Below are 26,536 nucleotides of genomic sequence, written 5' to 3' on the forward strand. Positions count from 1 at the left end.
AGAAAATACTTTTTTCCGCTGGTAAACTATTCTTTCTGGAAACCAAACACTTTCTTTAAGTATTTAGACTGATGCAATAATTTGAATTAGGAGTTCAACAAAAATTTACATCTCCCGCTAAGCAGTAACAACATTTGCAATTTTATTAGATGAAAGTTTTTTTTCTATCAATTAATTTGAGAAATCATCACTGAATGCTATAAGGATCTTAATTTAATTGATGAAGATAATCAAAACATAAAAAATAAAATCTGGGGGGTCTTAATTAACAGGGTAAACCTCAAATACCATTCCTATTGTTTCTCATTTTAGTATTCTATGGTTTAAATTGTATTAAGTTGGTGTTATATGGTTTCATTTTTATCTTTTCGTCAGTTTTTTTATTAATATTTCGTTAAATTATATACAAAAAAACTTAAGATGTCCTACCTAGGTTTATCGAATATTCACTTTAATACCTTTTAGTTTTAAATTTGTCACTGATTTAACGAAAAAAATTAGTGAAATTGATAATAAAAAGATAAAAATGAAACCACATGGCATTAAATTGATATACTTTAAATCACAGAATACTAAAGTGAGAAAGTGTGAAACACAAGGGTGGTATTTGAAGTTTTTCCTAATTAATAATAAGAAAAATAATAGAAGGGTCTAATTTCAAAAGTCTTTAAGAGCTTTGGGTTTATTGGGCCGGACCAAGAAACGAAACCGACCTTAAATACGTTTGGACTAGGATTACAGGGTTTGGCCCAGTCACCCGGTTTGTTTGGACCCGGCCCATTTTAAGCTCGTCTTCTGTATGCGACTGTTGTCCTTCGTCTCCATTTCACTCTCCACCTTGGAGCGATCAAGAAGAGCCCTTGGCCTCTGGGAGAAAGGGGCGACGAGGAAAGGGTTCTCTTCGAGCTCGTTCATGGCGGAATTAGGGTTTCCTCTGTGATCCCGCCGTGAATTAGGGTTTCCTCTGTGATCCCGCCGTCCGCCTTCTCGTCTTCATACCGAAGGTACGATCGGGGCGAAAACCTCTTGCTCCTTTTTGATTCGTGTCGCGGGACGGCCATGTCGGTTAGGGTTTCGTTCGCCTGCAATCGGAATCCGTCACCTTTACCTCTTTGATCGAATCGGAAGGCGCTCATCCTGCTCTGAGGTGGTTGACGATGCCATTTCATAATTTTGTATTTGTGTTTTTTTTTTTTGGTTGCGGCTAGTTGTGGTCGAATTGTAGAATTTCTTGTGTGATGGTGAACATTGATGCTGTATATGATGTTGCCTCTGAGGTTCGGAATCGACACGTTGGGTGCTACAAGAAATCCCTCATATTCTGATAACAAGAGCAGCTAATTCTTTCGTTTTGTTATATTTTTGTTTGCGTGCATTTCTTAGGCGTTCTTCTTGGTTGGTCGGGACATTTTAAATGCATTCTTTTCCTATATCAGTATATCTCTTTCAGATGTAGAAAAAAAGAGTGCATTTAGATATGGGAGGAAAAAAGAAGTTTCTATGGGCGCGTTTGGATTGTGTTATATAAGAAGTTTCTGTTGACATAGTTGATGGTCGTTTTCGCAGTTACCGTGCATGAAAAGAAGTTAATGTTTCCTCGATGGATTTGTTAGTTTTCACGCGAAACTTGTTTCGTTCTACATCGAACTGCCAAAAGCCACTCCCTGTCTGTTGCATGTTGTTTGTTCCTCGGATATCCCCCAATGTTAAAAGGAGAAAATTATGAGAGATCAGCGTGTTTATATGGTTCTGAATTTTTGGAACTGGGGAAATGAACATTTGTGATGATTGCTTTCTAATACAACAAGAACGTAAAGATCCGTGCTTCTTCCATTAACATCTTTGCACCGTGACATCCATGTTTAACACTAACACCTGCTATCGGCAAATTCCGTCCTAACTATCCGCAAAATCCATATTTACAATTCACTCGGAAATGTATACGTGTATACATATGTACACGTGTAAGCATGTGCTATGTCATAATTATATGTGTATGCGTGTACAAATTATAAGCTTCTAACTTATATTCTTATGCATGTATGAAGTTGAGTTCTACCAAGAATGTGGATACATATTTTTTTTCTCTCGACGAACTTGCTTAATTCTTCAGTAACTTCAGATTATTATGGCCGTATGTGTAACTTAGTCTTTATTACTTCTCTGTTTATGACAGTTTTGCTCATGAGATGGCTTCGCCTCAGCATGTGGAAATGGAAGCTGCCAAACTTCTGCATAAACTTATTCAAGAATCAAAGGATGAGCCTGTTAAATTAGCAACAAAGCTTTATGTGGTATACAGGCTTCCTATTTTGTAGCCAAAGCCTAATTACTGAGTTCAAATCTTAAGGTTTTGTATTTCCATCTTTTCTCCTCAGATTTGTCAGCATATGAAACTAAGTGGAAAGGAGCAATCACTGCCATATCAAGTTATATCTAGGTAAAGCTTGCTTAATTTCGTTTACAACTTGACTTCATTTCTTTCTCAATATTCGGATGTGTTAATTTTTGTTGATAAACTGAAATGGAAAGTTTGAAATTCACCAAATTTTGTCAGATATCTAGGTCGTTCCATGATTATTTTTATTTGTCTGTAATTGTCAAATTAAATAAATAGGTCCCAGTAGTTTTGTTTAGTTGTTGAATTTGAGATGCTACTGGGTTCAATTTGTGTCCAGCCTGAGTTTAATTGGGTCAGATTTGTTTAGACTTTTTTGGTCATTGGATTCTTATTTGGGAGGTATTTACTTTTGCTGTTTCCTTATCTTTTTTTGCGATAGAATTAAATTCCTGAAAATAAGATCTCCTAAGATGATTACAAGTGGGAACAAAAGTCTATTAATGGCGCCTAAGTCTTCATTGTATCAAGGGTTATTGATGAATTTGATAGTTGATTATTAGGGTTTAATCTTTTCCTTTTGGATCTTGGTTCTTGGTTCAGCAACCCTACCCCTGTACCTTCTCTTTTTCTTCATTTCTTTCCTACTTTTCTCACTCTGCTTCATACTGTTTGCCGTCGCCGGTATATTATCTCCTGTGGCCTGGCCAGCTGGTCCACCTTAAGCTACCACCTGGTCAAAACTGAAACTGCCAAACCAGCTTTTGTTGCTAATTGATGCCATCTGTCTTATGGTCAAAGACTTTTGCCAACACCTGGCTGCTACTGCAGCTCTGATTTCATCAATGTTTATGGCGTTATGCAACTAGGTGTCTCCTTTGGAGCGCTAGGACTCCATCAGTAATCCAGCGGAGCGAGGTCCCCCCCACCCCCAACTTTCCCCTCCCTCTATTAGCGATGACTAGCACATTATGAAAACCCTCGAATTGGAAACTTACCTATTGTTGATGCTAACTGGAAGGCTCATATGCGGATGATAGCTGGTAGTGTTGATATTATTCTTTTGATATAATGCGTCCTATGCTCCTTCATGTAAACTACTTTCGTAATTTGATTCTTTGAACATTAATTCTTTGATAACATACACCATCTACCGGTTATAGTGTATTGTCCTAAAGAGATTTATCTTACATAATGATTTGCAGCTTGTATTACCACAAATAGGGAATTTTTCTTTTTGCTGATGGCATGTTATGGTCATCACTATCTTCTTCTTCTTTCTCTCTTTCTCTCTCGCTTTCTTTCTTTCTTTCTTTCTTCCTTTATTTTCTTTTCTTTTAAATGTTTCCTTTGGAAAATACTAGTTAAAGTTCATCATCAACCATTTGGATAGGACCTCTGTTAGTTAATTCGCGAATTTTTGAAAAAACGTATTAAACTCCCGTTCCCGTATTTCTTCCAAAAATTCGGAAAAAAAAGCATATTTTCGTCAAAAATAATTATTCGCGAATTATTCACGATTCTCGAATAATTCACCCAAAAAAACGACGGGGGCGGTCGTGCTCGCGGTCGCGGACTGGCGTCGTCGCCGCTCTGGTCGCCGAACTCCTCCGCCGCCCTGGCAGGCGACGACGCGTCTCGTCGCCGAACTCCTCCGCCGCCCTGTCTCGTCGCCGAACTCCTCCGCCGCCCTGTCTCGTCGCCGAACTCCTCCGCCGCCCTGTCTCGTTGCCGAACTCCTCCGCCGCCCTGGCCGGTGCCGGGAGCAAGAGCGTCGCCCGAGGGCGTCGGATCCGCTCAGCGACCCCAAGTGAACAGCAGCAAAAATCGCGGCATTGCTGGGAGGGGATGGGGTTAGATCGTGGAAGTGGTCCACGAGACCACTTCGGCCTCGTGGACCACANTTGCATATTTGGTTAGCGCCAAAAAACAAAAAAAAAAAAAAAAAAAAATCCTGTTCAGCTTGCCCAAAATAGAAAAAGAAAAAAAAATCATTTCATGAACGTTCGCCCCCCTCCCAAAAAAAAAGATATCATTTTATTTATAAATATTTATATATTTATTATGTATAGTATTTTATTTTTTTATTTGCTTATTATTATGTAATATTTTATTTATAAGTTTATAATATAGTTTGTTATTATTTCTAAATATATAACTCTTATATATTATTAATTTTGTAGTTCTTATCATTTTAAATATTTTTAATCTATATATAATATTTATGCTAATAGTATATATCGTATTATAATTATTATATATTTATTTTAATAGCCGAATTTTTGATTCCGAATTTTTAATTGGTGAACGTATTATATCCGTATAAATCACGTATCCGAATAATTATTGAATCCGTTTTTTAGCCGTATTTTTCAACGAATTTAAAAATTAAAAGACGAATTTTATCCGAATTATACCCGTATCGAATTTTTGCCGAATCCGAATTAACTATGGATAGGACATGGTACATTCTTCATGGTTTTAATTCCATAGCTATTTTGAACTGAGGAAAAAATTTTCTGTCAGGGCGATGGAAACAGTTGTGAATCAGCATGGACTTGACCTTGATGCGCTGAGGTCATCTCGTTTACCATTAGCCAGTGGACCCCAGGCGGAGGACCCTGGGAGTGTTAGATCGAAGGACAAAGAGATAGTTGACAATCAGCCACCTATAGCTGGAAGTGATGCAGCTCCGAATATTATGGCAACTCGTGCATGGCAAGTTGGGCCAGGTAAGGAACTATAGAAAGGCAATCATGCTGGTTTTTTTGCCACACTGTGCTTTGTTAATACATTGTTTTGCAGTTCCGGGTATGACTAGTGTGGGTAGGCCGCCACTCGGACCAAGTAGGATGGATGGTGGGGGTGCTGATGTTCACCAAGGATCTATTTCACAAAGAAGCAGCAAATCATCCGAGCTTGAGAGCCCAGTTAGTGTGCCGATGGATGATAATAGATCTGCTAATTCTCAGGATAGGCATGATTCTGCAAAATCTGATGACCCAACAAATAAGAAGAAGACCAGTACTAAGAGAAAAAGAGCAGACTCAAAAGCAGCAGCTGATGTGAAACCGGATACTGTTCCCACAGGGCATAATTTGAGGAAGGGGAAGCAGGTGATTAAAGGGGGTACTCCAGGTCATGAACAACCAAATCCTGTGCAAAGCACACCATCATTAGAAAAACTGCCATCATTATCTAGTGGTGCTGGATCATTGTTTAGAGCCCAACAAGAAGGTGCGATGACCTTTGTTGAGAGGAATACCGATAGAATTAAACCTACGAATCAATTCTCTGTTAATCCAGGTCCAAAGCTGTTTGAAGAAGGAGAGGTTTCTTCTGGTAATAACACTTTTGAATTGCAGAAAGGCAGCCTATCATCTAGACCCGCCGCTTATGGTTCTACTTATTTCTGGAACCAGAATAGACCAACTCAATCTTTACAGAATCCTCAAGGTTTTAATCCAAGTCTTATGAAGCCTTCTCCTGGAGTTAATATTGAAGGTACCGGTGAAAAAGCCATACTTTATTCAGTTTGATCACTAAGTGCCAATTATCATGCTTATGTTGCAGGTAAAGTAAATGTCGTAACTTCTGGTGCTTTCAACTCTTTTGCCTTTGCAAAGATGGGTTTTCCCTACTCGCCGCATCATATGAGTTCTTCATTTGAGAGCCATGGGTCACAAAACCAGTTGCCTAGAAATTTGGACTCTTCGTCTGCTTCGCAGTTGTCAGAGAAGGGCAAGGATGTACTTGCTGTTAATAGTAGCATCGAGCTTTCTTCTGCTGCTAAAGCTGTCGTGGAGTCTGACATAAGGAAGTCAGGAACACCAAGGTTCTCAGATAGCAATTTGGAAGGCAAGGTTGGTTCATCATCCAATGCGGCAGAAACTGTTGCTTATTTTAATGCTGGATTAGATCTGATAGAATGGAGATGCACATTACATGCTGTAGCAAAATTATGTTATTTTACCAATTCTTATGTTTGTTGTCATCCATTATCTAATTGCAAATGGTGAAGTTTAACTACTTATTTCATCCTTAGGTAGAAGGCCTCATCATGAACCCACATGACATAAGAAACCCACTTGATTCTTAGGTTGAAGAGCTCCAAAATCCATGGTATTTTGGTTTCTGAAAATGTAAATACTCCATTTCATAATTGACGTCGTACAGTATGCATATTTAATTGAGATGTCCTAACATCAAGTTTGTGAAGGAAATATCAGAGGGTATTTGACTTCCAAAGTATACTATCTTTCCTTTCTTCATACAACTTGTATCTTCCTTATGAATTCTATTTTTCCTGTTAGCATCTAGACTTTTTGTTTCCTGAATTATTAAAGCACAAAGTTCTTCTTGCACTTGTTAATTTCCTTTTGTCTGACATGCTCAATTTTATATCTTTGGTAGATCTGTATCCTTTCTTCCTGTACTATTCATGTTAAATTACATTTGTTGCTCAACTTCCGCAAATTTATGTATTTCTCTTTGTCTAACAATCAAGAGAATCTTACAGGGAAGTGGAATTCAAGAAAGACAGAGCAAGACCAAAGTTCCAATAAAAGCTGACACAGCTTTAGAACAAGCTAAATTTGCTGATCAGCTACAGAATGACGTTGGAACAGGTCTTATGCCTCAGTTGTCCACTTCTTCCAATATGCCATTCAAGGAACAGCAATTGAAACAGCTCAGAGCTCAGTGCCTTGTGTTTCTTGCATTCAGGTATGCTAATATATCATATGTTTAAAATTATTTTTTGGATTCACATGCTCCACACAGGTTTGCCTAACAGTTGCTTTATTAAATTTCCCTTTTATATGCAGAAACAACTTGATGCCTAGGAAGCTGCATCTGGAAATTGCACTTGGTGAAAGCTATCCTAGAGAAGGTACCGCAATAAATGATTGTCTTTGTTGTATTGCCCATATCCTCTTATGAACTTGCTTAAACTTATGGTAAATTGGAAATGCAGAACGAGGTCAAAAAGGTTACAGTGAGAGTAGAGGGACAGACACTTCTGCAATGGAGCCTGGTAATAGTCATGTCTCAAGAATTCCCTCTTCGTCTACTGGAAGTATAGCAGAGACCGATTCCTCATCGAAGGACACAGAAAATACGAGGAAAAAGAGTAAAAAATGCCCAAATTTGGACAATTCAATGATGGGAGAAGAAAATAAGGAAACAATAGCGGTCAAACAAAAGGGTTTTCCTCAGATGGGGACTCAGGAAACTGCAGAATCGGCTGCATTGCCAGTTACCTCACAGTATTTCAACAGTCAGTTAGATGTTGCCAGGGATTGCGATGGAAAATTTAATCAGCAAACTACTAGGGCAAACCAAGGCACATCTGTTGTGGGTGTCAAAGCACAGCCCCCAAAGCCAGAGTGGACACCTGTGCTAAAAGCCGTTACTCATGATGATTCTAGTCAATCATTTGCAAGCTCACTGCTCCACCGCGGAACTTATTGTAATCAGACTCACCTTAGTGGTAAGAGTTCAATGAACTTTCATACTCACAAATTTCCATTATTGGAGTCTAACACTCTGCAGATGTTAACAAATGAAGGTGTAAATTTGAGTCACAATGTGAATGCCTCAAAGGATGATAACAAATTTGTTACTCATGTTGGTCCAACGGAGAAGTTGTCTGCAGCTTCAAACTCAATGATCTCTAATAATCAAGCTGATGTTTATGTTCGAAAATATGGTTTGAATGAAGTGAGAGATTCTGTTATGAATATGCAGTATAATTCAGATGCCTTCAGGACTCTGTCTGCTAATGATATTGTAGGGCACGGTGATGTAGATCAGGATGACGGCTATGTATCAGCATCTGATGATATTCCTACATCCCCTCCAAAGTACACCACATGCGAGAAGTGGATTAGGGATCATGAGAAAAGAAAACTTGTTGAAGAACAAAAATGGGTGTCAAAGCAGAGGAAGGCGGAGCTAAGAATTGCAGCACGCTTTGAGAAGTTAAAGGTGTGCATCTGCTTATCAAGATCTTTCTTTCTGCATTCTTCAGTGATTTAATTCAATTTTTAAGACTATTATTATATTAAAATGTTTTACTTATGTAATGCGAGCATCAAAAGAATGCGAGCATCAAAAGAACTGCTTATATAGAGAGTACACCATATTAGAAACTAGGAACTCCACAAATATGAAGTTTGTGTATTGAATGTTGTTAGTGGAATCATCAATTACTTGAGCACAATCACTGCCTTCTTTTGGTGCACAAAGCTTATCTAGTGTGCGCTTCTACTAATCTATTCGTCTTCATCAGGAGAATGTGAGCTCATCAGAAGATATTTCTGCGAAAACCAAAAGTGTCATTGAATTGAAAAAACTTCAACTTCTACAACTCCAACGGCGTTTGCGTAGGTATGTGAAGGCTACTTTGCAGATATTTAAATTAAACTTTGCTATCAATATTGAGTTAAAGCTGTTTTGTTCCCCTTTAAAATGTTTTTACAATCCTGACATCTTCTCCATTTCTTACTTTTGTTGATCAGTGAATTTCTAAATGACTTTTTCAAACCTATCACGCCTGAGATAGACCGCATTAAATCAAGTAAGAAACATAGACATGGAAGGCGAGTGAAGCAAATTGAGAAAGTTGAACAGAAAATGAAGGAAGAGAGGCAGAAGAGAATTCGTGAAAGGCAGAAGGAGTTCTTTGGTGAAGTAGAAACTCACCGGTATCTACCATTATGTTTTTCACATTTATGCTTGTTTATTTTACTAATTTTCAGTTGATGAAGTTCTGTTAATATCAACTGGTATTAAATATCAAGTGCTTAATTTTTTTCAAACCTCAGTTTGTCATCGTATTACTGAAAGAATATCTTGTGCATGTAGAGAGAAATTGGAGGACTGCTTCAAGGTTAAGAAGGAGCGCTGGAAGGGTTTTAATAGATACGTGAAGGAGTTCCACAAAAGAAAGGAGCGGATACATCGTGAGAAGATAGACAGGATCCAGCGTGAGAAGATTAATCTGCTGAAGAATAATGATGTTGAAGGATATCTTAGGATGGTTCAGGTTATTGTTTAATTTTTCTTTTCATTTCTACTTATTTTGCTGCATTTTGTTACTGTTATGACTTTGTTTATCAAGTTACTTGTTCCCATATAGGATGCAAAATCAGATCGTGTTAAACAACTTCTTAAAGAGACCGAGAAGTATCTTCAGAAATTGGGGTCTAAATTACGGGACGCTAAGACCATGGCAAGGCGGTTTGAGATGGATATGGATGAGAGCCGCATGGCTAATTTTGTCGAGAAGAATGAGGTCACCAATGACAATGAAGATGAAAGCGACCAGGCTCAGGTATATTTTGGAAGCTTATTTTAAAGATTCATCTTTGTCCATTTGACTCCTTTTTCTTTTTGTTCTGCAGCATTATTTAGAAAGCAATGAAAAGTATTACCAACTGGCTCACAGGTATATTTTACATCCCTGTTGAAATTGGGTTGTGAAGACACTTCTCTCGTGGCAAAGCTATGTCCACCTTTGCCTTTGTAACCAAATTGTGTTTTCTTATGTTCTGTAGTGTAAAAGAGGTCATAAACGATCAGCCAAGTTATCTCAAAGGTGGAAAATTGCGGGAGTGAGTACTTAAATCTTATTTTCGCTTTATACTTCTGTCACTTCTAGATGCACTTCATGACCCTTTTCTCCCACTTATTTTGTATTTGAGTTTTTGGTTAACCCTTATTGCTCAAATTTTATAATCAGATGGTTTTGCCCTTGCTTATAGGTACCAGATGAATGGATTGCGTTGGCTTGTTTCATTGTATAATAACCACTTGAATGGAATTCTTGCGGATGAAATGGGTCTTGGGAAAACTGTGCAAGTATGATTGAATGAAATAAAATTTCTTCTTCATGGCATGCAGTTTATAACTTTATATGTTTTTTATTGGTGTCTTGAGTTGGCAAGAAGATCCTTACATTTCTTTTACTTGACAGGTTATTTCTTTAATATGCTATCTTATGGAAGCGAAAAATGATAGGGGACCATTTCTGGTGGTTGTACCATCTTCTGTTCTTTCTGGATGGGCATCGGAACTCAGCTTCTGGGCACCTGATATAAATAAAATTGCTTATGCTGGCCCTCCAGAAGAAAGACGCAGGCTATTCAAGTAGTAGCACATAATTGAACACTTCCTTTTGGGTCAGCTTAAAAAGGGCCATGTGTTGTAGCGCATTTTCGCAAAAGTGCGCTGTGGTTTTGTTTTTAGCACTTAAATGCCCTGAGCTTGCTATTCTAGTTTTCCATAAGGACCTGCCCTCGAGTTCCATTAAGGGTTCGTTTAGGCTGGAGGTGCTGTCCGCCCGATTCTCTACTCAAGGAAGCTCCACTTTGGAGCTTCATGAAAAACGTGGAATTGTGCGGTTGCGTGTAGAACCGCACGTGCAACTGCACATCCCAAACAGGCTTCTGCAGTTGCGTGCTGTAAAAACTGCCAACCTGGCGGCCAAACACCTACTAAATTTGAGTTTGTATCGCGTTTTGATCTAACACCAACTAGTTTGGATTGTGTTCTTAACGGATTTTGATCTAAACTCTATTTAGAACTTGGGTTCAGGGTATTGAGTCACATTCAGATGAAAACCTGACCCAAATGCCATCAAAACCCAATCCAAACTCAAATAACACTGAACTAATAGAAAGAGGTCCTTCCTTTGAAAATGCGCTATACTACAGGGCCTTCTTTTGAAGTTTACCCTTTTTTTATATTATTTTTTATTAAGTGTTGATCTTTTTTTTTTTATTCTACACAGAGAGATGATTATTCATCAGAAATTCAATGTTCTTCTTACGACATACGAATACCTGATGAACAAACATGATAGACCAAAGCTAAGTAAAATTCACTGGCACTATATAATAATTGATGAAGGTCACCGGATAAAGAATGCATCCTGTAAGCTCAATGCAGATTTGAAACATTATCGTAGTTTCCACCGTTTGCTGCTCACTGGAACACCTTTACAGGTTTGTGAAGTTCCGACTTTGCTACTAGATTTCATAATAATCACTTTATGTTCTTCTTCTTCAAATACTTTAAATGGCTCATCTAGTTTAGATGTCTTAGCTATGTAGCAATCAATTAAATCTTTATATAGATATGTTATATTTTCATCACTGGATATATGTGTTTGTTGGTCCTCAGATTTTGTTTTCATTTATTTTTCTAAACATATACATCCTGATTCAATCTTTCTTCTTTGTAGAACAATCTTGAGGAGCTGTGGGCACTTCTTAACTTCTTGTTACCTGATATCTTTAACTCATCAGAGGACTTCTCTCAATGGTTTAACAAACCATTTCAGAGTGGTGGAGATAATTCACCTGATGAAGCAAGTCTTTTGCTCTGTACTTACAAATTATTGCAGTCTTTACACGATAACAGCATTAAATATTGTTAACCTTGTTCTTGCTTGTTTCTATAGGGTTTACTTTCTGAAGAGGAAAATCTGTTGATCATAAACCGTCTCCACCAAGTTCTTCGGCCATTCGTACTTCGAAGGCTTAAACACAAGGTGTGAGATTGTCTTATGTACATTGACATCTTAATCTTATCTTTGCTGTTGACATTCGTTTTGCTAATGCTTGACGATGCTACATTGTGCATTAATAATTTACCATGTTATTCTAGTACTTTTTTAAAAATATTCATCTTTTTTGGTGTATATATTGCAGTCTTTTTAGAAAATGCTCTAATGGCATGTAATATCTCATTTTCTAGTATCTCACTGCATTTGATTTCATGTATCTATCAAATGTTCTATGTGCAGGAGCTTTATGTTGTTGAGATAATGTCCTAGCAGTTAGATCTGAGCAAATGTGGCTCGACCTGCTAGACCTGGCCCATCAGGCCTGGTTTTTTGCAGGTTGGATCAGGCCCAGCGCCGTGAACCAGGCTGGGGTTGTGTTTTATGTTTCTTTAGTTGACCTGGCATTGCTCAAGGTTTTCTCACTCGGAACTGCTCAACAGGCCCGGCCTGATCATTTTGTCTGGCTTGGCCTTAAATAGCTATAGAATTTAGGGCTCAAATGGGGCAGATCGGCCCCTCCCCCTCCTCTCCTCGCGTGATGGGGTGAAATATATGTTCCATAACCTGCCCCGCCTGAAAATCTGCCTCCTGCCGGCCCCCTAAATCTACCCTGCCAACCAATTTTTGTATTCTAATTTAAAATAATATAATTAAACTTTTTATTAGTTTAATTAAATAAAAATTGTGAAATAATGAAAGTGTCATAAAAACAATTGTTTCTTAAATCACATTTATTTTAGAAAGAACTAACATTTAAAACTCAAATAATATTCTTTTAAAAGAATAAAAGTTGTCTTACAATTTAAATATTTATTCGGGTGGATTCCAGGTGGGGCTTGGTTGGGAGGATTCAGGGTGGGGCTTTTTGGAAAGATCATTGCTTACTTTAGGTTGATCTCAAGAGTTAGTGTGCAAAAGAATTTGCGAGTGACTATCATATGGCACTTCTTTATAGCCCCTTGTATAGTGAATGATTTGATGCTAAATTGTTAATTGCTACTATGAGAACTTTAGCAGCTAGGGCAGATCTTTTTTTTTTTTTGAATGTTCTATGATGTTTGGGAGCTTGATTCCTCCAAAAAGTAGTCCATAATATTTTCACTGTACATCTTTCTACGTGCATACAGAAAATGATTGTACATAGAAATCTAGAATACTCTAATGAGCGTTAGTTGCGACAGGTTGGTAATTGAAATAGAAAGTCTTTTCTCAGTTATTGGTGAAAAGTACACATGTTTTATCAATTTTCAAGTTTCCTCTATTCTTTGTTAGCTAAATATTATTTAAATTGAAGGTTTGTTTTTCCCTTCATGTTCTTATGCCTCATATATCCTTCTCTTTGTGAGTTGGACATTGGCACTGGTCAGAGCACGGCTCCTGTTAATGCTTGTGCAATACGATGCAACCGTGCTTGAGAAGATTTGTGTATTGTGCTTAGAGAAGAATCCATTCTATAAAATTTACTATTAAGACAAGGACACTTTGCAAAGATCCTAGCTTGCTTGATTTACATGTCTATGCTGTAAGTGTTCTGTTTTGACATTTCAATATTTTCTGCACTAGTTGTTTGTTAATCTCATATTAACCACAAATGCACCCAAGTCTTCTGCTATAATTCTTGGTTGATCCTCTTTTATTATTTTAGGTTGAGAATGAACTGCCTGAGAAAATTGAAAGACTTGTAAGATGCGAGGCATCTGCATATCAGAAACTTCTTATGAAAAGGGTGGAAGAAAATCTTGGTTCAATTGGAAATACGAAGGTACTCTCTTTGTTTCTTCTATTATCTGTCTTCTTTCCTGTTTTACTATATTAAACATTCTTTACGTCATCACTCTATGGTAAAAGTAGTTTTTATTCTATTTTTTTTTTAATAGGTTCGTTCAGTACACAACACTGTGATGGAATTGCGCAATATATGCAACCACCCATACCTCAGCCAACTAAACGCTGAAGAGGCATATTCATTTGCTTTAAATCCTGCTGAATTTGCATTTTGTTTACCTATTTGCATGTTAATCACAAATTCATTGTGGGTGCCTTGCGCAGATTGATGTTTTATTACCAAGACATTATTTGCCGCCTTTAGTGAGGCTCTGTGGGAAGCTGGAAATGTTGGACAGGTTACTACCGAAGCTCAAGGCGACTGATCACCGGGTATAGTTCACTTTCTATACCTCTTTGAATCTCATTCTGATAAGCAAGCAGAGGTTATATTTTGGACAGATTACTACCGAATTTGTCATTCTATTTGGTGGATGAAATTTATTACTTATTTGACTAAACTTTGCTAGTGATTTTATACGCCTGTTGCCCTTCTGGCTGCTGATTAGGATGATTTGAAGCTCTGATATGGTAAAATATCAACAATGCAGATTCTACTGTTCTCTACAATGACGAGATTGCTTGATGTAATGGAGGAGTATCTAACCTGGAAGCAGTATAAGTACCTTCGATTAGATGGGCATACTTCTGGACTAGAAAGAGGAGCTCTTATTGAGGAATTCAATCGTCCTGGTTCTCAAGCTTTCATCTTTCTGCTAAGGTTCTTTTATTTTAAATTTTTGATGTGTTTTATTAGTACTGCTTTTTGCTGAACAAGGGAATAATGCCTAGAAGATAATTGATACTTATTTGCTTCTTATTGGCTGCTACTCTATATTTTCGTCTTTAAACTGCTCTTGTAGTTTTTTTATGGTTGTTCAGTAGAGAGCATTAGTTTCGCAGACAAGAACTGTTGAATAAGCAGTTAATTTTTTTTACACGTTTTTCTTGTAGCATTCGAGCTGGAGGTGTTGGAGTCAATCTTCAAGCAGCTGATACTGTAATCATATTTGATACTGATTGGAATCCTCAGGCAATATCAAAATTTAAACTTCCTCCTAAATATGTATTCATTTCTTTTTTTTTTCTTTGTCATTTGATGATGTTTTCTTTTCGCTTGATGGTCCTTCAGGTTGATCTGCAAGCACAGGCAAGGGCCCACAGGCTTGGTCAGAAGAAGGATGTCCTTGTTTTACGGTTAGAAACAGTAAGTGTGGTTCAATCTCCATTAGAGCTTCTTAAAAGTCTTTTACACTATATTAGTTGTGGAAGCCATGGATTGCTCTGATGATCGATCCAGGCATAGTTATGTTCTGTAGGCGGGAGAAATTAAGAAATCTTGCACTGATCTTTGAGAAATTTAGTAATGCTTGTACAATTTAGTTCTCTTAAATGACTTATAAATTGAAAGAGTTTTGAGCTGAACATGTTTTTGGCTGTTGAGTTATAATTAAATGAAGTTTACCAATGACTCAAATGTACCCAGGATGGTAAAATTTTGCCTGACACAGGCAGCGAATTGAGCATACTCAAATTATTTAAAGTAATTAATTTTACATATTATATTGAAGTAAATGATGCGAATTTGAACATATTCAATAAATTTCATACTAAGTAGAAGAAAAAGCAGCAGTAAACAAGAAGTCTACGAACACTCCTAGGAAAAGAATCAGCATAAAGATCAGCGGGGGGTAAAATGGAAGATTGGTTTGGTTTGTGGGCGAACATCAATTCAAGATTTTAACGTTTTTCAGCCTAAGTTCTGGTCCATCTCTTTAGGACTTGATCCTTGTCGCGATTTTGGAATTGTCGCTGTGTAGTAATGCAGTGATTTTATCCAATTTAAAATTTTGTAGTCCTTACAATTTCTTTGTGTTTGCTGCTGAAAGGTCTGTACTGTAGAAGAGCAAGTTAGAGCTGCAGCTGAACACAAATTGGGTGTTGCTAATCAGAGCATCACTGCAGGTTTTTTTGACAACAATACAAGGTACTCTCTTTATCTTATTTCTGTTGATAATATAGTCTTATCTTCTTCGCTCTCTTGATCTTATTTCCGTTGATAATAGTCTTATCTTCTTCACACCATAGTTAGTTAATTCGGATTCGGCAAAAATTCGGAATGGGTATAATACAGATAAAATCCGCATCCTAATTTTAAAATTCGTTGAAAAATACGGCTAAAAAACGGATCCGTCAATTATTCGGATACGTGATTTATACATATATTATACATTCACCAATTAAAAATTCGGGATAAAAAAATTCGGCTAATAATTCGAGGCAGGGGCTAGGGCAAAAGATTTGAGGCGAAGGTTTTTTTTTTTTTCTTATTTGAGGCGAAGGTTTTTTTTGGGGGGGGGGTCCCTGGGAGTCTCGGTCGGTCCATCCCAGAGAGATAGGAGAGATGGCGAGTGTTTTTTTTTTCTTTTCCCAAGCGTGCTTATTTATTTCGAGCACGCGTGCGTGCCGCGTGCGCGCGGTGCGCGACAGTGCGAGAAGCCCCATTTTTTCCCCCGAATAATTCGGGAATCGCGAATAATAGCTTCAATCTCAAAAAAATGCGAATTAGTTCGAATTGAAAAAAAATATGTATTCGGACCGTTTTATTCGGTTTTCAAAAATTCGCGAATAATTCGCGAATTAACTAACTGAGCTTCACACTGAGCCAGGTAGCTTGTTCCTTACTCTTTTTGTATGTGATTTTATTATTTTATTATTACTTCAGTGCGGAAGATCGTCGAGAATATCTTGAGTCTCTTCTGAGGGAGTGTAAGAAAGAAGAAGCTGCTTCTGTCTTAGACGACGATGCTCTTAATGATCTCCTGGCCCGTAGGTAAGCTTTCTTAGACATGATTATTTTTCCAGACTTCTTACTTCTGTACTGAAATGTTGGGCATTAATTTTCCTTGTCTGTGAACTTCCTGTACTATGTTGCCTTGCTTGCAGCGAATCTGAGATTGACATCTTTGAATCTATTGATAAGCAAAGGCGAGAAGATGAAATGGTATGTTATTCCCATTTCCATGTCTGCTTGTGCATATTTAGGCCTCTTTTGGTTACACTTGCATTTCCTTTTTTTCCTTTTATCTTTTAAACTCTAATTTTATGTGATTGTATGCGCCAGCGAATTGCAGGTTGGCTCTATACATATATTTTGGTGACAAAAACAATAATTGAGTAGTTTTCTTTTTCCCCTCAATGCTGTCTTTTTAAGAAATACAAGTTTGCCAGCTGACCAATAATAAGAAGAATAGACAAAGTCCATCTGCCTGCATACTCAAGCACATGGGATTTGAGTATAAAACCAAGGATTTAAGTGCCCATCGGCACGGGTCGTATCTACCGTGCCGTATCGCGCTAGCAAGATATCGGTATAATATAACCCTCATGCCGATGGCACAGCTCAAAACTCTTTATTTGCTAGCAAGATATCGGTATAATATACCCCTCGTGCCGATGGCACAGCTCAAAACTCTTTATTCTTTAAATTAGTAAGTAATTTTCTCAATAAAATTCAAAATATTTGATAAAAACACATAATAAACAGCTGGAGTATTTTGTTGTTAAAGAAAATAAATAGTTCATGCCATTATGTGTCGGCACAGTCGTATTTTTTGTGACCGGCATGCATCGGCATGGTCCGACACGCACTGTTCGGCCGGTCCGGCACGCACTGTGCCGTACTATGTCAGCAAGTTTCTGGTATGACCCCGTGCCACGACACTTAAATTCTCGTATAAAACATTGAAAAATAAAAAATATAATGGTAGCCAAAGAGGTCTTACTTTCCCTTTTTCTCATGTTGTATTTTAAAATACTTGAGTGGTGTATTTCTCATATTATCCTGCTATCAAAATCCCCCCCTAATTGATATGTCAAATATCTTCAGGCACTGTGGCAAAAGTTGGTCCAGGGAAGTTGTACTGATGGATCGGCGCCCCTCTCGATGCCTTCTCGTCTTGTGACGGAGGAGGATTTGAAACCATTTTACAAGGCTATGAAGATTCATGAAGTACCAAACACCAATGCCAATGCCAATGTCAATTCCAACACCAGTGTTAAGAGGAAAGGGGAAAACCTTGGGGGACTTGACACGCAGCAGTACGGGAGGGGTAAACGTGCTCGTGAGGTTAGTTCACCACATTTGGCATCACTTTAAAACGTATGTATATGTCATGTTTTACCAATATGTGCTGTACTTTCTTCCATAGGTCCGCTCTTATGAGGACCAATGGACAGAAGAAGAATTCGAAAAGCTTTGTCAGGCCGACTCCCCTGAATCTCCCCCCCGAAATGCTGAAGTACCAAAGGATGTATCTACAACAAAGGATCAAGGTGGATCTAAAATGAGTAATCCAGAGCTGATCTCACCACCACTTAAAGATCAAACGGCTATTTCCAAAGAGCTTACAGATCAAGCGGCTATTTCCAAAGAGCTTAAAGATCAAGTGGCTATTTCCAAAGAGCTTAAAGATCAAGCGGCTATTTCCAAAGAGCCTTTGCCAGTTCAGAAGGAGACCCCTCCAGTAAAACGGGGAAGGGGTCGGCCCAAGAGGACAGTTACAAATGTCCCACCACCACCTCCAGCTGCTGCTCCTGTCAGCAAGCAGGAAATGGGACCACAAAGTGATAACCCTTCTGTTTCCTCAACTGTTTCTCCTGCAAAAAATAGCACTAATGTAATTGAAGTCAGTGGAAGAGTACAAGGTGAGTTGGTTGCTGAGCCTACTGCTTTTGCTCCATTACCAGTCTCTACCACACCAGTTCAAGCTAAAGGGAGAAATGCTCAAACAGGAGAGAAACCTCGAGGGCGAGGCAGAAAACCAAAGTCTATGACAGCAGCTGCTATTTCTCAGGTAACTATGGTGCCTGTAGCTACAGTTGGTGCTGAACCTGCGTCTAATAGATCCACTATTGGAGCTCCTACTATACCTTTGGTTGACCCGGTTTCAGGACTACAGAAAGTGGATGTTGTCCCTGTTAAGGCATGTAGTTCATCACCAGAGAAACTTAAGAGCATCTTACCTGCTTCAGACATAAGAAATGTTGGAAGTGGTGTTCCAGCTCGTGGGTTGACAGAGGCATCCGTTGGGACCAAATTAGCACCAAGTGCCGAACCTGTGTACATTTTGCATCCAAAGATGCATGATGCTGCAACAGTTGGGTCGCTTCAAACTGTTCCTGGGCAGGTACTTCTGCCACTTATGCCTGCTATACCTGTCTTTGCACAAGACTCGAAAGGGAAAAAAGCTCATTACACAGGAACAGTAGATAAGCCATTGGAGAAACATATTGATGTTTCTAGTCGCAGCACCAAGAAAACCACCAGTGCTATCAACACTAAAACAAGTATGAAGCATGAATCAACTGAAAAGCTACTTGAAAACACTGATCATCAAAGCGCTGAGTCTAGTGAGAAGCAGGAATCAGCAGGGAAAGGAGATGGTATTGATACCAGAAGTACCCAGAAATTGCCAACAACTACCTATTTCCAATCCTGCGGGATAAAGCCAGATGATGCTTCCCTTCAAAGCGCACCAGTGTCAGTACCTATTTATGATGCCTCGACGGCTGCCTCTTTGAATATTGTTAGTGCTGACAAAGCCACTTTTTCTGCAACAGAGACCCCAAAAGCTATAGAAGCCAAAGAATCTGTAAAAAACCATGAAAATGTTGGTCATGAGAAAGCAGCTGACGTACAACCTGGGATCGAGACGCTTGGAATACCAACAACTTCTGCTTCACTGGGTCAAATGAGCTCGGTGGTACCTGTAGAAGTCAAAGTAGGACCTCAAAGCAAACCACCTGTTACAAGGAGGAAGGGAGCTGCTCGTGAACCAAGAAACAGAAGCACTTCTGCCACGGCTGCTTGTGAACGTCGTGCTCGACTTGCTGTATTGAAGCAATCAGAAGAGTCGAAGAAAGTTGACAGCACAGGTAAAACTGCAGAACCAATCACCGTGATAGAGAGACACGTTGGCGAAACAACCAAAGCAGAGTCTGTTCCAACTGCAGTGATTTGTAGACCTGAAGAGAGAGATTCTGTACCACCTGGTGTTCCGCAAACTATTACTCTTCACGAGACACAAGTTGAGGAAGTTGCTTTATCGTCTGCCCAGGTGGTTGAGCATGTAGTTGGTGAATTTCAATCTTCTGCAGTGACTGAAGTTAACGTGAACACTCCAGCATGTGTTTTGAAAGATGCAGCAGTTTGTAATGATGCAGTGAAAGGTGAAGAGGACGCTGCAATGGTGGTTCAAACAGAATGCGGAAATAGCACGGCTTTTGAAATGAAAGATGCATCTTCTGTTGGTATCGCTGAAGATGAAGTAAATGTTGATCAATCTCTTCTGGTGATTAATGGAGAAAAAGGAGTTGAATCTAATTCAACTGCAGCTTTTGAAGTGAAAGATGCCCTGCCTTCTGGTGCAATTGAGGATACAGTGAAAGGTGAAGAGCACTCTTCAATTGTGGTTCAAACAGAATGTGGAGACAGCATGGCCTGTAAAATGAAAGATGCACCATCTTCTGTTGATAGTGTTGAAGATGAAGTAAATGTTGATCAATCTTCTGTGGTGAGCAATGCAGAAAAAGGAGTTGCATCAAGTTCAACTGCAGCTTTTGAGATTAAAGACGCCCCATCTTCTGTTGGTGTTGTTGAAGCTGAAGTAAAGGATAATCAATCTCTTACAATGACTGATATTGAAAAAGGAAACAAATTATCAACTGAATTTGGAAATAGCATGGCTCTTGGAATGAACTATGCATCATCTTCTATTGCTATGGTTGAAGATGAAGTAAAGGAAGGTCAATCTCTTGTGGTGACTGAAACAAAAAAAGGAAATGAATCTACTTCAACTGGCCTTATGCCAGTGACCATTTCTGTGGTTGCCACCACAGACAAGATTAACCAGGATGAGTCAACAATGTCAGACAAGCCAATCACCGGTGATCTAGTGGATAGTATGATAGAAATAGTTGTCAAAAATTCTGAAGAAACGTCGACTACATTAGTATGCGAAACTTATACTGATAAGGAAGTTGCAGTGCATAATAACCCCAAAGTGTACCCTAAGGATATTAGTGATTCAGCTCGTGATTCGTCCCTTTGTAATGAGGCTTTTGATATGGGGACATCTGATCCATCAAACAGGCTGCCTAGCAGCAGCAAAGATGCAGATGAAGCTTGTGAAGCTTCGATCGCTGTTAATGCTGAAGATCTTGCCTCTAGAGATGATGCTTTAAATAGAGAGATCACTGTTCAGATGGACATGGATTATGCAGGTGAGAATGGCAATGACACTGACATAACTTCAAGTAAAAGACAACCTCCTTGTGATGTTAGTACGGAAAGTGCAGGAGATGGCGTCGGAAACAAAGGAACTGCCTCCGATGCGCTTGCTGTTGAGAAGATCAATGGTGGTAAAGAACCTTCCAATGGTTCCTCGGAGGTGCCAAGTGGTACCCAGTTGGGTGACGACACAAAGGCCTCCTGTGATGCACTCGTTCTTCAAAAGATCGATGGGAAAGCAGAACCTTCCAGCGGTACCTTGGAGATGCCAAGTGAAAATACTATCCAGTTGGGTGACAGCACTGAGGCCTCCTCTGGTGCGCTTGTTCTTCAGAAGATCGATGGTGGAGCGGAACCTTCCAGTGGTACCGCAGACATGCTAATTGAAAATACTGCCCAGTTGGGTGACAACACAGGGGTTTCCAATGCACTTGTTCTTCAAAAGATCGACGGTGGAGCAGAACCTTCCAGTTGTGGTACCTCGGAGGTGCCAAGTAGTACCCTGTTAAGTGACAACACAGAGGCCCCCTCCGACACTCTTGTTCTTCAGAAGACCGACAGTGGAGTGGAACCTTCCTGTGGTACCTTGGAGATGCTGAGTGAAAATACTACCCAGTTGGGTGACAACAGAGAGGCCTCCGATGCACCTGTTCTTCAGAAGATCGACAGTGTTGCTGAACCTTTCAGTGGTACTTTGGAGGTGCCAGGGGACACCACCACCCAGTTGGGTGGCAATACAGAGGGGTCTGGAACTAGTAAGAGCTCTGATAAAGGAAGAATGGAAGGGCCCAGTGTAGACTCCGCTTTGGTTGGTGCTGAAGTAGTAACGCAATCAGAGGGTGACAGTGCTCTGCCATAGTTCTGTCTCGAAAAGAAGCTGAAGGAGATCCGTGTGTAAAGAAAAAAAAAAGAAAGAAGGAACTGTAATTTTTTTGAACAAAATATGTTGTATGTGGAAGATAAATAGGAAGGCGTTTTATGTACTATTGTTGTCAGATTTTCAGTTAACATAATCCGTGCTGCTTACTGCATTTTAATTTTAATTAACATAATAATAACAGCCAAAACAGTAGCATAGTAGGAAAGTGATCAGTTTTAAGTTTCTTCCCATCTCGCAGTGCATGCATGTCATGTACAGTTAAAGATGAGAGAATGGCATGTCTCTGTTACATTTGTGCATGTTAGCATGTTGAAACTGAGTTATCTTGTATATCGTTATTTATCTGCTGTATTGAAATTTTAATTCGTTTGGAATTGAACTGGCTAATCTGTTGGAACTGATTGAATTGCTCGCATGTCCGCTTTTTTTGTATTTTTGACTTTGCGAGAAAAGATAGCTGAATTGGGTTACTTTCTTGCTTTTTAATGAAATTTTTTCTGTTTTATTTGTTGTGGGCGGTTCCTTTCTTTTTTTTTTTTATTTTTTTTTATTCCTTTGAGCGTCTCTCCCGCTATTTCGAAACACTAGCCACTTTTGGGAGAATTTTCTTTCACCAGGTCAAGACCTTCTAAAAGACTTCACAAAAAATTCAAGTAACCTGCTCCACTGCTAATAGTAGGGAACAAAGATTCTAAACACACTTTGCATGCAGGAAGAAAAAGAGAAGAACAAATTCTGTAGCTTATTGAAACAATTGCAACAAAACTAACGCTTGACGATAAGAGCAGATAAGGTAACAACAGTTGCTTTTCCGTTAATGAATTTCAAGGGAATCACCTTGTGTCTTACACATCGATATAAAGAGGAAAAACACAAAAAGAAACAAAAAAAGCTGCTTTCCCTAATTCAGAGCTTTTACTCATGAATTCACTGAAAGATAACTCAAAAGATGCCTGAAAAGCTAAGAGTATTTCCGGAGGAGCCGTGGTTATGCCTAAAGCTTTCTCCAAAGTAACCTGATGAGCATTGAAATCTGCTTTCCAATTTCTAAAAATTGTGGTGAGAACTAACTACGTTGCGTCGATCCTTCATATCACCCTGCTCTTCTATCATCCAAACATGCTGGCACCTTGAGGCGCGCAACCAAACTGTCCAGCGCTTCTATCATCCAAACATGCTGGCACCCTGCTCTTGCTTCTGCCGCCGTCACCTGTTTCACCGAGGATTAAAAGAAAGTCAGTTGTGGGCTCTTTCATTTCGCGAGGAACGAATGAATTTGATAAAGCGACATCGTAGATTCTACTCACCCATCTCCGTTTCCTCGCATGCATCTCGGGCCATTGACCGAGTTCCTCGGTAACGTTCAAAGGGAACATCATTCCCTCGTAGGTTAGACCGCATCTTCTACTCGTATAATTCCAATTGCCTAGCTTACTCTGTGCCACGACACAGCAATCCTTTATCAGAAGCGCGCCCTTTAACGAAAAGGAAATATATGCATGTTTCAATGTGAACACGAAACTCACCTCGACGTGTCCTTGTACACCGGCCTCCTCCAACGCCTCTCGACAAACTGCCTCATGTATACTCTCATCACTTTCCCAACCCCCCTGTTGACAATACAGAACCAGATCAGAATACAGCAGAGAAACAAATTCAAGGCCCAGAGGGCAAAAATTGAATCTTTTTGATGAGGAATTAAAGAATTTATCTAGCCCGATGCCTTTTAAAAATCTCTAAAATTTCATGGCATCGTATTGTTTCTGTTTCCTATTAACCATCAAAATTCGTTTCCCTAATATGGAGAATTGAAAATATTCACCTTTGGGAACATCATTCCATGCCCCTTTTGTGAGCTGATCACAAGGACCTCTACCGCTTGATCGATGGGCTTGTCGCATTGAAATTTAAATTTGTAAGGGATGCACCTGTAAAAGAAGAAGAGGGAAACATTAATCTCAGCAAATAGCGCGAAACCATTTATTCTGCTAACCCACAAAATTAATGAACAATGAAAAACCACAAGAAGAATCTAGGGCAAACTCGAGAACATTCCAATACCAAATTTCTCCCAAATCTACAGAAAAATTCCATCTTTTTGGTAAAAATAACATCTTTGAACAAGTTTCTCCCACAAATCACATTAAATTACCCCATGGCAAACAAAAAACCCCCTCCCCCCAATTTAAAAAAAAAAAAATCGAAGGAAAAAAGAAACTGGGCGAAATGGGAACGCACCCAACAACGACGCGGCCCCCGGTGCTCGTATACCGCTGCAACCCTCTTCCCTGACGAGCTACAAGGCAAGCCATTCTCTCTTTCTCTCTCTTCCTTCTCTTCTCTCTCTTCCTCTCCTTCGTTCTCCTCTACCCTCCTCAACCTCGCAACAACAATTTCTCTATATATAAAGGCGCCTCCTTTAGCTTCCAAAACCGTCGGATAAGGCCAAAAGACGTGAACCCAGAAGAGGGCGAGGAGAAGAGAACGGGTTTCTTGTTCCTATCAATGGGAGCTCCAAATATGGAAACGAAAGCGTGGGAACAACGAGGACGGCCCCCCCCTCTATTAATAGAACAAGGAAACGGGCATATAATATGTGCTCTACTGGGGAGGGAGCGCTCGAAGAGGACGAAGAGCCCGAGGAGCAACGCTTGTTGGTATTGTTGTTGTTGTTGTTGTTGTTGTTGTTCTCGTTGTCGTCGTTGTTGTTGCTGTGATCGTCGTCCCCGTTTACGTTAAAAAATATATATAGATTCGGGGGGGGGGGTGAAGGGGTGGGATCGAAGCGCGTGTAGAGCGAGCCTCTCTGTTTCGGCGTGCTTTCGATGATAAGCGGAAACGCTTGTGTGGGGCCGCGTCGTGACGCGACCGCTCCCGCGTTGCTCGTCGCGTTGGGAAAACCAAATAAAATAAAAATAAAAAAATCCAAGTGGATTTCTTTAAAATTTTTTTTAAAAAAATATTTGTCCTTTTCGAAGTTAATATTTTACTAAATTAGAAGAAAAATATAAATAGTTTTCTTTCCGACCATCATTGGTAATTAAATCTATATAATAGTTTTTTAATTTTGATTCAAAAGCTTCCAACTATATGCGCCTGCATGTTAAGAATATTTACGGACAATATTATAATTGAGACAATGCATTTTTAAATTTTTTAAAAATGTTCTATAATGAATTTGAAGTTATAAGCAAGCCTCAATTGCACAAAAAAAGGTTTACACTTTTGATCTTTTATTAATACTCCAATATATTAGCGGGCAGTTAGGCATTTGTATATTTAACATAAATGTTTTTTTTCTCTTTTTTTTTTGTAAATATGCTTCATAAAAGTTTTCAAGAGTAATTCTAAATTTGCGTTCATATATTTCACTCTAAAATTATTATTCTAATGCTTTATTCTGGGAAAAAGGTGGGGGAGGATAACCTAATCCGGTTGGTGGTTCCCAGTCTCAGTGTGCAAAAAGTTGTGGTTGTGGTATGCACAAGCCTACAAAAAAAAGTTGGCCGGATTAGAAAACTACCAATGTGTATGCATCCAAAACGGCTTAAAAATGTTTATGTATCTTCTGTTTCGTGAATCTCATGCTAACATGTCTAGAAGCTGCTTTATCTTACCCAACTAGTGAAATACCCGCGCGATACTGCGGATATAAAAATATTTTTATAATAAAATTTATTTTTTTTAATATTTTTATATAATTTTATAAATCTAATTATTAATTAAATAAAAGTTATATAAAAATAATTTAATAGTTAAAATTTATATGAAAAAGATTTGAGATAAACCTATCAAAATAATTTTTAAAAATTAATAAATAGAAGAAAAATAAAATTGTAGAAGATATTGTTTAATAAAACTAATTATATATACACACATACACTATATTTCTAAAATTTTACTCTTGAAACTTAAATTCCGTATTTTTTTTATACAATAAAATTTTACGTGATTTAAATTTTATTACATGATTTATTAAGTGTATTATTAATAAAATTAATTAATTATATTATATATAACTAATTATTAATAAATTTAATTAATTAATTAATTTCATAGAGTTTAGAGTTTTAAAATTTTAAACTTTGAAGCTTCAAATTTAGAAATAAATATTATAAGTTAAAATTGATATTGAAAATTTAAATATAAAATATAAAATTTGAAATTTAAAACTTTAAAATTTGTAAATATCAAAATTTTAAATTTTGATATCAAAATTTAAAACTATATATATATAGAGAGAGAGAGAGAGAGAGAGAAAGGGAGAGAGAAGGGGAGTTTGGGGAGACACTGTCACCCTGTGGTCCCCCCCAAACCCTCCTTTAATGTATTTAGAAGATTAGATAGATAGAAGATAGATATCTAACAAAACACCAGCCTAACAATAATTAATACATTGCCCATTGGACCATCCTGCCTCATCTACTTAAATGTACATGCAAGAATTTAAGTGCCGTTGTATGAGACCGTGCCGAAAATTTGCCGGTACGATACGGCACGGTGCGTGCCGAGTCGTGTCGAGTTGTGCGGGTCAAAAATATTCTTGTGTGCCGACACATAATAGCTTAAAATATTTATTATTTTTAGCAACAAAATATTCTAACTATTTATTATATTTTTTTATTATATTTT

At 38.5% G+C, this 26,536-nt stretch overlaps 2 protein-coding genes across 8 annotated transcripts; one reads left to right on the plus strand and one right to left on the minus strand.

The window, feature by feature from the left end:
- LOC109711424 (chromatin structure-remodeling complex protein SYD) lies at positions 826-22,278 on the plus strand. 4 transcript variants are annotated; one of them, XM_020234442.1, is made up of 32 exons: positions 826-1,147; positions 2,177-2,294; positions 2,379-2,440; positions 4,865-5,070; positions 5,144-5,842; positions 5,912-6,201; positions 6,858-7,063; positions 7,165-7,229; positions 7,314-7,829; positions 7,908-8,326; positions 8,631-8,728; positions 8,860-9,045; positions 9,206-9,386; positions 9,480-9,674; positions 9,745-9,788; positions 9,898-9,954; positions 10,105-10,201; positions 10,317-10,489; positions 11,133-11,346; positions 11,586-11,711; positions 11,805-11,894; positions 13,555-13,671; positions 13,787-13,867; positions 13,959-14,066; positions 14,285-14,454; positions 14,688-14,766; positions 14,866-14,940; positions 15,623-15,720; positions 16,459-16,566; positions 16,680-16,737; positions 17,623-17,862; positions 17,945-22,278. In XM_020234442.1, the coding sequence occupies exons 2-32, from the start codon at positions 2,190-2,192 to the stop codon at positions 21,881-21,883; spliced, it is 9,102 nt and encodes a 3,033-aa protein (XP_020090031.1). In that variant the 5' UTR covers positions 826-1,147; positions 2,177-2,189; the 3' UTR covers positions 21,884-22,278. The 4 variants fall into 4 exon arrangements, with proteins under 4 accessions (XP_020090031.1, XP_020090034.1, XP_020090033.1 ...); XM_020234445.1 differs by having other exon boundaries at positions 8,133-8,326; XM_020234444.1 differs by having other exon boundaries at positions 5,144-5,794.
- LOC109711425 (nudix hydrolase 17, mitochondrial-like) lies at positions 22,694-24,635 on the minus strand. 4 transcript variants are annotated; one of them, XM_020234449.1, is made up of 5 exons: positions 24,143-24,633; positions 23,727-23,832; positions 23,431-23,514; positions 23,212-23,340; positions 22,694-23,114 (listed from the first exon to the last, which is right to left on the minus strand). In XM_020234449.1, the coding sequence occupies exons 1-5, from the start codon at positions 24,214-24,216 to the stop codon at positions 22,998-23,000; spliced, it is 510 nt and encodes a 169-aa protein (XP_020090038.1). In that variant the 5' UTR covers positions 24,217-24,633; the 3' UTR covers positions 22,694-22,997. The 4 variants fall into 4 exon arrangements, with proteins under 4 accessions (XP_020090038.1, XP_020090037.1, XP_020090036.1 ...); XM_020234448.1 differs by having other exon boundaries at positions 22,694-23,340; positions 24,143-24,634; XM_020234447.1 differs by having other exon boundaries at positions 23,212-23,514; positions 24,143-24,634.

This window comes from Ananas comosus, linkage group 6 (assembly GCF_001540865.1).
Source record: "Ananas comosus cultivar F153 linkage group 6, ASM154086v1, whole genome shotgun sequence".
In the NCBI taxonomy this organism is placed as follows: Eukaryota; Viridiplantae; Streptophyta; class Magnoliopsida; order Poales; family Bromeliaceae; genus Ananas; species Ananas comosus.